At 45.1% G+C, this 14,497-nt stretch overlaps 2 protein-coding genes across 8 annotated transcripts in view; both read left to right on the forward strand.

Moving 5' to 3' along the window:
• The window catches only part of LOC135547490 (LIM and senescent cell antigen-like-containing domain protein 1), a 91,938-nt gene extending 85,015 nt beyond the window's left edge, over positions 1–6,923 (forward strand). For all 4 annotated transcript variants that reach the window (XM_064976550.1, XM_064976551.1, XM_064976549.1 and 1 more), the window contains exon 10: positions 3,094–6,923. In XM_064976550.1, the coding sequence (XP_064832622.1) occupies positions 3,094–3,208 (115 nt within the window). In that variant the 3' untranslated portion in view covers positions 3,209–6,923. The remainder of the gene's footprint in view (positions 1–3,093) is intronic.
• Positions 6,924–12,932: 6,009 nt separating this feature from the next.
• LOC135547493 (E3 SUMO-protein ligase RanBP2-like) overlaps positions 12,933–14,497 on the forward strand; it is a 54,558-nt gene continuing 52,993 nt past the window's right edge. For all 4 annotated transcript variants that reach the window (XM_064976554.1, XM_064976553.1, XM_064976557.1 and 1 more), the window contains exons 1-3: positions 12,933–13,134; positions 13,744–13,811; positions 13,930–14,041. In XM_064976554.1, coding sequence (XP_064832626.1) covers positions 13,063–13,134; positions 13,744–13,811; positions 13,930–14,041 — 252 coding nt within the window. In that variant the 5' untranslated portion in view covers positions 12,933–13,062. The remainder of the gene's footprint in view (positions 13,135–13,743; positions 13,812–13,929; positions 14,042–14,497) is intronic.

The following is a 14,497-nucleotide window of genomic DNA, read 5'->3' on the forward strand; positions in this document are numbered from 1 at the left end:
GGGGCAGGAGGGGGCCAGAAGGAAAGAGAGGGAGCAGGAGGGGAGAGAGGGAGCAGGAGGGGGGGAGGGAAAGAGGGAGCAGAGGGGGGGGAGAGGAGGGAAAGAAAGGGAGCAGGACGGGGGGCAGAGGGAAAGGAGGAGGGGCAGGAGGGGAGAGGGGCAGAAGGGAAAGAAAGGGAGCAGGAGGGGAGAGAGGGAGCAGGAGGGGGGGCAGAAGGGAAGGGAGCAGGAGGGGAGAGCAGGAGCAGGGGGGAGAAGGGAAAGAAGGGGAGGGAAAGAAAGGGACAGCAGGAGGGGAGAGAGGGAGTAGGAGGAGGGGCAGAAGGGAAAGAAAGGGAGCAGGAGGGGAAGAGAGGTGGGAGCAGGAGAGATCAGAAGGAGGGAGAGGAGGGAGCAGGAGGGGAGAGAGAGGGAGCAGGTGGGAGCAGAAGGGAAAGAAAGGGAGCAGGAGGGGAGAGAAGGAGCAGGGGGGACAGAAGGGAAAGAACAGGGAGCAGGAGGGGAGAGAGGGAGCAGGAGAAGGGCCAGAAGGAAAGAAAGGGAGCAGGAGGGGAGAGAAGGGAGCAGGAGGGGGGCAGAAGGGAAAGACGGGAGGGAGCAGGAGGGGAGAGAGGGAGCAGGAGGAGGGCCAGAAGTGAAAGAAATGGAGCAGGGGGGGAGGGGAGAGAGGGAGCAGGAGGGGGCAGAAGGGAAAGAGAGGGAGCAGAAGGGGAAGGGGAGCAGAGGGAGATCAGAAGGGGGAGAGAGGGAGCAGAAGGGGGAGAGGAGGGGCAGAAGGAGGAGAGGGGCAGAAGGGGAAGAAAGGGGGCAGAAGGGAGCAGGAGGAGGGGAAGAGAGGGAGCAGGAGAGATCAGAAGGGGAGGAGTGGGAGCAGAAGGGGGAGAGAGGAACAGGTGGGAGCAGAAGGGGAAGAGCTGGGGGGGAACAGAAGGGGAAGAGAGAGAGCAGGAGAGATCAGAAGGGGAAGAGAGGGAGCAGAAGGGGGAGGGGAAGAGAGGGAGCAGAAGGGGAAGAGAGGGAGCAGGAGGGGAGAGAGGGAGCAGGAAGGGGAGAAAGAAAGGGAGCAGGAGGGGAGAAGGAGCAGGAGGAGGGAGAGATGAAAGAAAGGGGCAGGAGGGGAGAGAGGGAGCAGGAGGGGGGGGGGCAGAGGGAACAGAAGGGGCAAGAGGGGAGCAGGGAGAGGATCAGAGAGGGGGAGGAGGGCAGAAGGGAAAGGGGAGCAGGAGGGGAAGAGTGGGAGCAGAAGGGGAAGAGGGAGGGAGCAGAAGAGAGGGGCAGGGAGAGGGAGCAGGAGGGGAGCAGAAGGGGAGGGGCAGGGGGGGGGCAGCAGGGGCAGAAAGAGAGAGGGAGCAGGGGAGGGGGGCAGAAGGGAGAAGAGAGGGAGCAGGAGGAGGAGAGGGAGCAGGAGGGGAGGAGGGGCAGGAGTGAAAGAAAGGGAGCAGGAGGGGAGAGAGGGAGCAGGAGGGGGGGAAGAAGGGAAAGAGAAGGGAGCAGGAAGGGAGAGAGGGAGGGCAGGGGAGGAGGGGGCAGAAGGGAAAGAAGGAGCAGGGGGAGGAGGGAGGGAGGGAGAGGGAGCAGGAGGGGAGAAAGGGAGTAGGAGGAGGGGCAGAAGGGAAAGGGAAAGGGAGCAGGAGAGGAAGGGGAAGAGGGAGCAGGAGGGGAGGAGGGAGATGGGAGCAGAGAGGGAGCTGGGGAGGGAACAGAAGGGGAAGAGAGGGAGCAGGAGAGATCAGAAGGGGAGAGGGAGCAGAAGGGGAGAGAGGGAGCAGGTGGGAGCAGAAGGGGAGAGAGGGAGCTGGGGAGGGAACAGAAGGGGAAGCGAGAGAGCAGGAGCGAGCAGAAGGGGAGAGAGGGAGCAGAAGGGGGAGAGGGAGCAGGTAGGAAAGAGAGGGAGCAGGGGGGGGCAGAAGGGAAAGAAGGGAGGAAGAGAGGGAGCAGGAGGAAAGGGAGCAGGAGGGAGAGAGAGGGAGCAGGGGGGAGGGGAAGGGAAAGGGAAAGGGAGCAGAAGGGGAGGGGAGAGGGAGCAGGAGGGGGGCAGCAGGGGCAGGAGGGGAGAGGGAGCAGGATGAGGGAGCAGGAGGGGAGAGGGAGCAGGAGGAGGGGCAGAAGGGAAAGAGAGGGAGCAGGAGGGGGGCAGAAGGGAAAGAAAGGGAGCAGGAGGGGAGAGAGGGAGCAGGAGGGGGGGCAGAAGGGAAGAAGAGGGAGCAGGAGGGGGGTAGAAGGGAAAGAAAGGTAGCAGGAGCAGGGGGGGGCAGAAGGGAAAGAAAGGGAGCAGGAGGGGAGAGAGGGAGCAAGAGGGGGGGCAGAAGTGAAAGAAATGTAGTAGGAGGGGAGACAGGGAGCAGGAGGGCGGGCAGAAGGGAAAGAAAGGGAGCAGGAGGGTCGAGAGGGAGCAGGAGGTGGGCAGAAGGGAAAGAAAGGGAGCAGGAGGGGGAGAGTGAGCAGGAGGGTGGGCGGGCAGGAAGAGAGGGAGCAGGAGGGAAAGAAAGGGAGCAGGAGGGGGGACAGAAGGGAAAGAGAGGGAGCAGGAGGGGGGGCAGGAGGGAAAGGGAGCAGAGAGGGAGCAGGAGAGAGGGAGCAGGAGGGGGCAGAAGGGAAAGAAAGGGAGCAGGGGGGCAGAAGGGTAAGAGAGGGAGCAGGAGGGGGAGGGGAGAGGGGAGCAGGAGGGGGGCAGAAGGAAAGAGAGGGAGCAGGAGGGGAGAGGGAGGGAGGGGGCACGGGAGGGGGGGCAGAAGGGTAAGAGAGGGAGCAGGAGGGGAGAGAGGGAGCAGGAGGGGTGGCAGACGGGGAAGAGAGGGAGCAGGAGGGGGGGCAGAAGGGAAAGAGGGAGCAGGAGGGGATAGAGGGAGCAGGAGGGGGGGCAGAAGGGAAAGAGGGAGCAGGAGGGGGAAGAGGGGGGCAGAGGGGGGGGAAGAAGAGGGAGCAGGAGGGGAAGGGAGGGAGCAGGAGGGGGGGAAGAGAGAAAGCAGGAGGGGTAGCCGAAGGGAAAGTAGTGCTAGAATTTAAGACTTGTGATATATAGATAGATAAATGAAAGACAAATAAAATCAGAACCCTGATCATAAAGATTGTATTTTTGTCTCTTCCTTACAGGAACAAGTTTGTGGAGTTTGACATGAAGCCGGTGTGTAAGAAGTGTTACGAGAAGTTTCCTCTGGAGCTCAAGAAGAGGCTCAAGAAGCTGGCAGAGACCGTGGGCCGGAAGTAGACAGACAGACAGACAGACATGCCAGAACAGACAAAAGTGATGTCAGAGTGTTTGAGCAAGCACATGACCTTTGTTCTTGGTGTAAATTTAGGGATTAAAACCACTCTACCCAACCCCTCATAGGTTGATGAAAATCAGATTTGCAATATCCTTCCGTCCTTTCATGCCTTGTTAAATAGTGACAACCCATGAGCAGAGAGAGAGACTGTACACAAGAAAGGGTCATCCCCAAATCAGTGCCTTTGATGAATACATATTCATATTATATTCATATATATATATCCTTGATATACTTATCAATTTATCTCATATATTTCATAATTCTTTTAGCTTAAAATGTCCCTTCATAACCCAACTTGTATATTTAAGTATGCATCAATGGTCCTGGTATTTTGTCAGGTGAATAAAGAGTATTGATAAGGTTGTTTCTGCCTTAGCCAACTACTATCAATGTCATGCCCTACAAGTAGAAACAGACAGACACCTGGGCTATGTTACTGATGCTACACATTATCACATTACTGTGCAGCAGAACTGGATCCATTATAAATATATATATATAGAGATATATGCAGTACCAGTCAAAAGTTTGGACACAACTTTCATTCAAAGATTTTCCTTTATTTTTACTTTTTTCCACATTGTAGAATAATAGTGAATACATCAAAACTATGAAATAACACATATGGAATCATGTAGTAGCCAAAAAAGTGTTAAACAAATGAAAATATATTTCAGATTTTATATTCTTCAAAGTAGCCATCCTTTGCCTTGATGACAGCTTTGCATACTCTTGGCATTCTCTCAACCAGCTTCCCCTGGAATGATTTTCCAACAGTCTTGAAGGAGTTCCCACCTATGCTGAGCACTTGTTGGCTGCTTTTCCTTCACTCTGCGGTCCAACTCGGGGCGGCAGGGTAGCCTAGTGGTTAGAGCATTGGACTAGTAACCGAAAGGTTGCAAGTTCAAATCCCCGAGCTGACAAGGTACAAAATCTGTCGTTCTGCCCCTGTCGTTAACCCACTGTTCCTAGGCCGTCATTGAAAATATGAATTTGTTCTTAACTGACTTGCCTAGTAAAATAAAGGTAAAATAAAATAAAAACTCGAGCAGGTCATCTGATGCAGCACTCATCACTCTCCTTCTTGGTCAAATAGCCCTTACACAGCCTGGAGGTGTGTTGGGTCATTGTCCTGTTGAAAAACAAATGATAGTCCCACTAAGTGCAAACAGATAGGATGGCATATCACTGCAGAATGCTGTGGTAGCCATGCTGGTTAAGTATGCCTTAAATTCTAAATAAATCACTGACAGTGTCACCAGCAAAGCACCCCCCTCCTCACAAAGAGAATGGCAGTTGGAACCAAAAATCCCAAATTTGGACTCATCAGACCAAAGAACATATTTCCATCAGTCTAATGTCCATTGCTCGTGTTTCTTGGCCCAAGCAAGTCTCTTCTTATTATTGGTGTCCTTTAGTAGTGGATTCTTTGCAGCAATTCGACCATGAAGGCCTGATTCATGCGGTTTCCTCTGAACAGTTGATGTTGAGATGTGTCTGTTACTTGAACTTTTATTTGGGCTGCAATTTCTGAGGCTGGTAACTAATGAACTTATCCCCAGCAGCAGAGGTGACTCTGGGTATTCCTTTCCTGTGGCGGTCCTCATGAGAGCTAGTTTCATCATAGAGCTTGATGGTTTTAGAAATTTTCCGAATTGACTGACATTCACGTCTTAAAGTAATGATGGACTGTTGTTTCTCTTTGCTCATTTGAGCTGTTCTTGCCATAATATGGACTTGGTATTTTACCAAATAGGGCTGTCTTCTGTATACCACCCCTACCTTGTCACAACACAACTGATTGGCTCAAATGCATTAAGAAGAAAATAAATTCCACAAGGCACACCTGTTAATTAATTATATATATATATATCCCATTTAGCAGACGCTTTTGTCCAAAGCGACTTACAAGTCGGCTGGGGCCACTACTTTTACATATGGGTGGCCCCAGCAGGAATCGAACCCACGTCGCTTGGCGTTGCAAGCGCCATGCTCTACCGACTGAGCCACACAGGACCCATTGAAGTGCATTCCAGGTGACTACCTCATGGAGCTGGTTGAGAGAATGCCAAGAGTGTGCAAAGCTGTCATCAAGGCATAGGATGTCTAAATTTAAGAAGGATGGAGGCCACTCTGTTCTTGGGTACCTTCAATGCTGCAGAAATGTTTTGGTACCCTTCCCCAGATCTGTGCTTAGACACAATCCCTTGGTTTTTGCTCTGGCGTGCGTTGTCAACTGTGGGAACATATATAGACAGGTGTGTGCCTTTCCAAATCATGTCCAATCAAGTTAATTTACCACAGGTGGACTCAAGAATGATCGATGTAAGCAGGATGCCCTGAGCTCAATTTCAAGTGTCATAGCAAAGGATCTGAATACTTATTTAAAAAACCTGTTATTGCTTTCCATAATGGGGTATTGTGTGTAGATTGATGAGGAAAACATTTTTTTAAATCCATTTTAGAATAAGTCTGTCACGTAAGTCTGAATACTTTCCGAACGCACTGTTTGTATGCATACACACACATACATCTATTTCAAATACTTGAATATCGCTTGATTTGGCTTGCTTATTATAATGGGACCATTGGAATTGTGCCAAATTTGCAAACTCTGCCCACCCTGTATACCAGTAAGCTAAATCAAGAGCATGTCAAGTACTTGAAGTATCTGATGTTTGAACAGTACTATTTGACCCAGATCTGATGGGAAGCTTATTGAGAAAGTAGCCTCCATCCCAGCAGTTCAGGTCATATAGAAACAAGAGTCATATTCGTACAAGAGGATTGTGTACATTTTTCAGGATGTATTGAAATATTATCCAAAGATAATACTGAATGAGGTGACATGAGGTGACATCTCATATAGAGATGTTTGGGCGTCCATGTCACAGGCGTCGTAAGAAGCGGACCAAGGTGCTGCGTGGTGAGCGTACATATTCCTCTTTATTAGAAATGTCGCCAACAATACAAAACGACCGTGAAGCTTAACAGGGCTATGAATGCCTCTAACAAAGTTAACTACCCACACTGAAGGAGGGAAAGGGCTACCTAAGTATGATTCCCAATCAGAGACAACGATAGACAGCTGTCCCTGATTGAGAACCATACCAGGCCAAAACATAGAAATAAAGAGACATAGAAAACAAAACATAGAATGCCAGCCCAACATCACACCCTGACCTAACCAAATAGAGAAATGAAACGTCTCTCTAAGGTCAGGGAGTGACAGTCCACAACATTGTACATGGCGTTATATTTACATGAATGTACCATTTTCATATAAATATAAATATGTAAGGTCTATTGTCACGGAAGGGCGTTTTTTACTGTTTACTGTCAACTGTTGTATGACAGACGTTTGTTTTTGTGTTTTTCACAATCAATATGCTCAGAATAAACATTAATACACTTTTATATAATAGTAATGGAATCAAACAATATCTGCCAATAATTTTCTTCATGCTTTACATGTCATGCATTATTTTGTCTTTTGAAATGGAGAAAAAAAAATTGCAGAGACAAACAATTCCGTTGATATATGGATTTTCTTGTCACTGCAATGTCCATTTTTCCTTTTCCTATTGGTGTATTAAAGTGTATTTATGAGTACTGTAAGATGTGGGAATGTGTGTATAAACTCAGTTAACCTATCCTCTGATGAGTGTGACTTCCTCCATCTAATGATCCTCTTAGCAAGGAATGAACTGCCAGAAGAGAAAGCATCATATCCCTTTTGACCTTTTGAAAATGTGTTTAGTTTGTCACAGTATTTAACTATATTTGAACAAAAATATGTTGCAGAGTGTTGATTTGCATAGAGTGATACAATTACACATTCCTCTGCTAAATGGGACTTTAAAACCCTGCGTTATTCCTCCGCTATACTAAAATATAATAGTCTATGCTACATTCACGGCCTTGATTCATACAGTGCTTGGCTTAAGGCTATTATTTACCTCAACTAAATGTTGTAATGAATAATGTGGAAATTGAGCAAGTTGAGTTGACTAATCGGTTTAGAGTAATCCTGGACTGTAAACTGTCATGTTCAAAACATTGATACAACAGTAGTTAAGATGGGGAGAAGTCTGTCCATGATAAAGCGCACCTCTGCCTTTTTAACAGCACTATCAACAAATCAAATCGTTTTTTTCACATGCGCCGAATACAACAGGTGTAGACATTACTGTGAAATGCATATCTACAAGCCCTTAACCAACAATGCAGTTTATGAAATTGTAATGCCCGGGGTGTAGTGGAGGAAGAAGTCAGGCGCAGGAAACAGAGAGTTCAGGGAAGCAAAACTTTTTAATTCACCACACCGGTGAAAACGACGCCACAAAAACAAATGCCCCAAAACACGGGGAACTAAACAGTCCAGAAAAACACACATACACGGACAACCGTGATTTACAGGCACAATAGTACACAGAAAATAATCCCACACACCCAGCATGCGAGCCGGCTGGATAATAAAGCCCAATAATTAACATAACTAAACACGGGTGGGGGGTAATGCAACCGGTCAGGATGCTCTCTATTGATACGTTTTCAAGTATAGTACAAGTAACTATAGAGAACATACAAAAATTATATGGTAATAAAAAATGTAAGTTTACTCACTCCCAGGAATGTCATAAATGATGGATAATTAGCTTCCCTACAGAAAAGACACTAACCTTCACACATCTAGATCAGGGGAAGAATGTGTTCAAACTGTAGAACCCAGTTCCTATATTTGAATATAAAAATGTATTTTATCAAACAAAACTATGCTACATTTTATCTCTGGGACCCTCAGGATGACAAATTAGGGCAAGATTTCTGAATGTAATACATTATTTACCTTCAGAGGTGAAAGTATCAAACCAGTTGCTGTGATAAGTGTTTTGTTGTTGTGCACTCTCCTCAAACAATAGCATGGTATTTTTTCAATGTAATAGCTACTGTAAATTGGACAGTGCAGTTTGATTAACAAGAATTTAAGCTTTCTGCCCTTATAAGACATGTCTATGTCCTGGGAAATGTTCTTGTTACTTATAACATCATGCTAATCACATTAGCGCACATTAGCTCAACCGTCCCGCGAACACCGATCCTGTAGAGGTTAACTATATATCTTTGTCTGTCGTGACTACAACTCAAGCATATTGAAACACCCACCAATATCCAGAAACTTTGCACAGACATTGAAGAGGAGTGAGACAACATTCTACAGGCCACAATCAACAGCCTGATCAACTCTATGCGAAGGAGATGTGTTGCACATTTGAGGCAAATGGTGGTCACACCAAATACTGACTGGTTTTCTGATCCATGCCGCTACCTCTTTTTTTCATGTATCTGTGACCAACAGATTCAGATCTGTAATCAAAATCATGTGAAATCCACAGAATAGGGCCAACGGAATTTATTTCAGTTGACTGATTTCCTTATTTGAACTGTAACTCAGTAAAATCTTTGAAATTGTTACATGTTGTGTTTATATTTTTGTTCAGTGTAGTATTTTTATTGAATATATTTATATGGGGCCATATAGCTGAACCAGCCTTTGGCTATACATGTAGACTGTGTTTAGACAGTTCTGATCTTTTTTTCAGTCATTTGTCTTTAGACCGATCAGATCAGCTCTGAAAAAAAGCTGACATGAAAAGATCTGATGTGATTGGTCAAAAGACCAATTAGTGCATAGCTGACTTAAATTGTAAATATAGGAAAAATGACTTGCCTGGTAATGTGCATGTATCTTTCTTGGAATGTTCTCAAACCATTACTGTCCATGATATCGGTGAGGGGTGTAATGTGGTACGGACTCCGCATTTGGACCATTGGGGTGATGCAAAAGGCCTGCAGATCACAAGACATTATTCTGAAATACTGATGCATGGGGTATGCCATTTTGATTCCCAGTTACATTGTTTTTTTTTTCATTTTGCACCAAAGAAACATTTTTTAAGCAATAATAGGACCAAAGCATAGTTTACATTGTTTAAGGGACATATCAGTGAAGACCACCTCCTCCAGTGCAATAGGATAAACAATATCTCTCTCTACAGAAGAGAGAATCGTGTCTAAACCAATTTACGATGGGACGAAATGCTAGCCTGGAAATACAATTTAATGTTTGATACGAATAGACCTGTTTTTCACTATTTGTAAATGTATCAATTTGATCCGGGATCATTTACCTTGCCATATACATTTGAAACCGCACAATGAATTTGATCCCAACAGCCAGACAGGGGAGCCATGGGAAGCATTGAACTACAGACATTTAGCCGTGGCAATATATTCATTTTGAAAATTGATATCCAGCCAGTTAAAGCAACAGCGATATTATTCCAATTATTGAGGTCGGGTTGAATTGGTTTGTGCGTTCCAGCAATGATTTTATCTAAGGAAGGAAATACAGTTGAAGTCGGAAGTTTACATACACCTTAGCCAAATACATTTATACTCAGTTTTTCACAATTCCTAACATTTAATCTGAGTAAAAATCCCTGTTTTAGGTCAGTTAGGATTATCACTTTATTTTAAAGAATGTGAAATGTCAGAATATTAGAAGAGAGAATGATTTACTGCAGCTTTTATTTATTTCATCACATTCCCAGTGGGTCAGAAGTTTACATACACTCAATTAGTATTTGGCAGCATTGCCTTTAAATTGTTTAACTTGGGTCAAACGTTTCAGGTAGCCTTCCACAAGCTTCCCACAATAAGTTGGGTGAATTTTGGCCCATTCCTCCAGACAGAGCTGGTGTAACTGAGTCAAGTTTGTAGGCCTCCTTGCTCACACGCTTTTTAAGTTCTGCCCACAAATGTTCTATAGGATTGCGGTCAGGGCTTTGTGATGGCCACTGCAATATCTTGACTTTGTTGTCCTTAAGCCATTTTGCCACAACTTGTTCTCAACTAGCCTACCTGGTTAAATAAAGGATGAAATAAAATTTCTAATAAATAAAATACATGCAGAAGATTTGGCATAAGACCAAGTCCATATTATGGCACGAACAACACAAATAAGCAAAGAGATGTGGGAACTCCTTCAAGACTGTTGGAAAAGCATTCCAGGTGAAACTGGTTGAGAGAAAAAAAACCTTTATTTAACCAGGTAGACAAGTTGAGAACAAGTTCTCATTTACAATTGCGACCTGGCCAAGATAAAGCAAAGCAGTTCGACACATACAACGACGCAGAGTTACACATGGAGTAAAACAAACATAGAGTCAATAATACAGTAGAAACAAGTCTATATACGATGTGAGCAAATGAGGTGAGATAAGGGAGGTAAAGGCAAAAAAAGGCCATGGTGGCAAAGTAAATACAATATAGCAAGTAAAACACTGGAATGGTAGATTTGCAGTGGAAGAATGTGCAAAGTAGAAATAAAAATAATGGGGTGCAAATGGGGTGCATGTGTCCTTCTTCCCCTGAGCTGCAGTTAACCCACTGTTCCCTGGGTGCAGTGGATGTCAATTAAGGCAGACTCTGATTCAGATGTTGGGTTAAATGCAGAAGACACATTTCAGTTGGACAACTGACTAGGTATCCTCCTTTCCATGATTCCATGTGTTATTTCATAGTTTTGATGTCTTCACTATTATTCTACAATGTTCTACATAGTAAAAATAAAGAAAAACTCTGGAATGAATAGGTGTGTCCAAATTTTTGATTGGACCTTCCTTCTGCATATTTCCGTTAGGGAAGGCCTACTCTGTGAAGTTCGCATGTGCAATAACTCAATTTGCCTTTGCACTCCTTCTAAACAGTGCGATTTAAAAAAAAAAATGTTTTGCAAAGCGTGAAGTCTACAACACTTAGTCCGCTCTGTTCATAACATATTCTAGTTTTAGGAACAGAAAACTGTATTGAGATCAAATATTTAATTGATTAGAAGATTTGCAGAATGTAGGCAAAAATCTCATTCCATCTTGTTCCATCTTCCTACAATGTCCGCCAGTGGGCTTCCTCTCTCTACCATATTTGGTAGTGAGTGGAAACGCCAACCTGATGCTTCACATTCATACATCCAGGGAAATATCTGTCTCATTGTTTGATCTGTGATGTTACTAAGCAGTGCGACCCTGTCTTTCAAAGATAATTCGTAAAAATCCAAGTAACTTCCCAGATCTTCATTGTAAAGGGTTTAAACACTGTTTTCCATGCTTGTTCAATGAACCATAAACAATTATTGAACATGCACCTGTGGAACGGTTGTTAAGACACTAACAGTTTACAGACGGTAGGCAATTGAGGTCACAGTTATGAAAACTTAGGACACTAAAGAGGCCTTTCTACTGACTCTGAAAAACACCAAAAGAAAGATGCCCAGGGTCCCTGCTCATCTGCGTGAACATGCCTTAGACATGCTGCAAGGAGGCATGAGGACTGCAAATATGGCCAGGGCAATAAATTGCAACGTCTGTACTGTGAGACGCCTAAGACAGCCCTACAGGGAGACAGGACGGACAGCTGATCGTCCTCGCAGTGGCAGACCACATGACATGTAACAACACCTGCACAGGATCGGTACATCCGAACACACCTGGGGGACAGGTACAGGATGGCAACAACTACTGCCCGAGTTACACCAGGAACGCACAATCCCTCCATCAGTGCTCAGACTGTCCGCAATAGGCTGAGAGAGGCTGGACTAAGGGCTTGTAGGCTTGTTGTAAGGCAGGTCCTCACCAGACATCACCAGCAACAACGTCGCCAATGGGCACAAACCCACTGTCGCTGGACCAGACAGGACTGGCAAAAAGTACTCTTCACTAACGAGTCGCGGTTTTGTCTCACCAAGAGTGATGGTCGGATTCGCGTTTATTGTTGAAGGAATGAACGTTACACCGAGGCCTGTATTCTGGAGCGGGATAGAATTGGAGGTGGAGGGTCCTTCAGTCTGGGGCGGCATGTCACCGCATCATCGGACTGAGCTTGTTGTCATTGCAGGCAATCTCAACGCTGTGCGTTACAGGGAAGACATCCTCCTCCCTCATGTGATACCCTTCCTGCAGGCTCATCCTGCCATGACCCTCCAGCATGACAATGGCACCAGCCATACTGCTTGTTCTGTGCATGATTTCCTGCAAGACAGGAATGTCAGTGTTCTGTTCATGGACAGCAAAGAGCCCGGATCTCAATCCCATTGAGCACGTCTGGGACCTGTTGGATCGGAGGGTTAGGGCTAGGGCCATTCCCCCCAGAAATGTCCAGGAACATGCAGGTGCCTTGGTGGAAGAGTAGGGTAACATCTCACAGCAAGAACTAGCAAATCTGGTGCAATTCATGAGGAGGAGATCCACTGTAGTACTTAATGCAGTTGGTGGCCACACCAGATACAGACTGTTACTTTTGATTTTAACCCCCCCCCCCCCCCCTTTGTTCAGGGAAACATTATTCCATTTATGTTAGCCACATGTCTGTGGAACTTGTTCAGTTTATGTCTCAGTTTTTGAATCTTGTTATGTTCATACAAATATTTCCACATGATACATTTTCTGAAAATAAACGCAGTTGACAGTGAGAGGATGTTTCTTTTTTTGCTGCGTTTCTGTGCGTTTTCAAAACGTATCGGCTAAGTATCGACCAATCACAGGTCATGGTTAAATTACGTTTTGTACCACGTGACTACCGCTACCATTTGACGTTGTCACGGCAGAAGCGGGGTGAAAGGGCGAATTAGCTAAGCAGTGGGGGAGATATTTACGATTCCTGCTTTTTCCGGATGAGTTTTGTCACTCTATGCAATTTTAGTTTTGAATTATAAGAAAATACGCTTTACACAGCCATGCGGCGAAATAAGGCCGAAGTGGACGAATATATTTATTCAGTAGAGAGTTCCTCTCCTTCACTCAAAGAGGTGAGTCAAACCCGGCCCCAACTGGCTCTTCAGCCTGCGAATACTACCTAGCTAGCTAGGCTAAGCCAACTGCTACTGCCATCTTGGCCTGGCATTTAGCTACACCTAGCGGGTAGCTATTACAGCTAATAGTACATAACGCTTTTAACGTAGCTATCAAAATACTATTAATAGACTAACTTTGAAACAATAAGTAGCTAACGGATCATTTTGGCTAACTATCTTTGCTAACTAAAATGTGAACTGGGACACCTCAAGTTATTCCATCGCAAGGAACTGCTGCCAGCCTTTCCTCGTTGAAAAGGCTGGCAGCAGGGCTGGCTAGCTTTTGAAACTTGTCCATCAGCTTGCTTTATGCCGGCTAACAAACTAACGTTATGGCTATGTCACTCTTCCTACGATCCGTTGGAAAAGAGCCATCATTACCTTTCTTACTTGATGTGTACATAGCTAACAATGTATACTTGAATGGATCCAGCTGGCTAACTAGCTACCATTTTTAGCTAACTAAAAATGTCATATGTATGTCATCTGTAACGTTAGCGATCTAGTTGTTATAACCAAGAGTGTAACCTTACTTTAAATTAGGCCTATATGATCTTCCCACAGAAACCAATTAAAGGATTTTTATTTGCTAAATTATACTTCGAAGCTAAGGAGTATGAACTTGCTAAAAGGTAAGCCCTGAACACAACCAACGCAGACATTGTTGACATTGATGACATTGAAGTGGGTAACGATGCCGTTTTTGTGTGTATTGTGGTTCTATTCTGAATACCTGGTCCCCTCTGTTAGACATGTATCAGCATATCTGAAGGTGGCGGAAAGAGACCCCAAAGCACACAAGTTCCTGGGCAAACTTTATGAGAGGGAAGGAGATATCAACAAGGCCATAGGATGTTACAAGGTAAGATCCTTCTCAGTTGCACACTTGCATACATACTACTGCTATAGTATCCTATTACCCTGACCTTTAGGCTTTAGCAGTCATCCAGTTTGATATGATTTATTTGTTTTTGAAGAAACAAATATGCCAGTTGTGTATGCGATTAGTGCTAGGGAATATATCAAATTAATGTTTTAGCGTGATATTCCAAATGCCTGTTTTGCAATAATAGTTTTAAATTCTCGTTTTTATGGGCCGTTTATGTCCGCTTGTTCTCGTGTCTTTTTGGTCTTGTCTCCTTAGCTCCTTCTGTGCTCTGTGCACCTTCCCATTTAAACCAGTGATCTGTATATAATGACGACATGCTCATGTATCTTCCCTAACAATGGGAGTTGTAGTCCTAAAGGAGGGAAGACCGATTTTGGACAAATTTTGGCAAAAGTGAAACCTCTCTCTTTGCCTCTTTCTCTCTGTTTA

Source organism: Oncorhynchus masou, chromosome 10 (genome assembly GCF_036934945.1).
Source record: "Oncorhynchus masou masou isolate Uvic2021 chromosome 10, UVic_Omas_1.1, whole genome shotgun sequence".
NCBI lineage: Eukaryota > Metazoa > Chordata > Actinopteri > Salmoniformes > Salmonidae > Oncorhynchus > Oncorhynchus masou.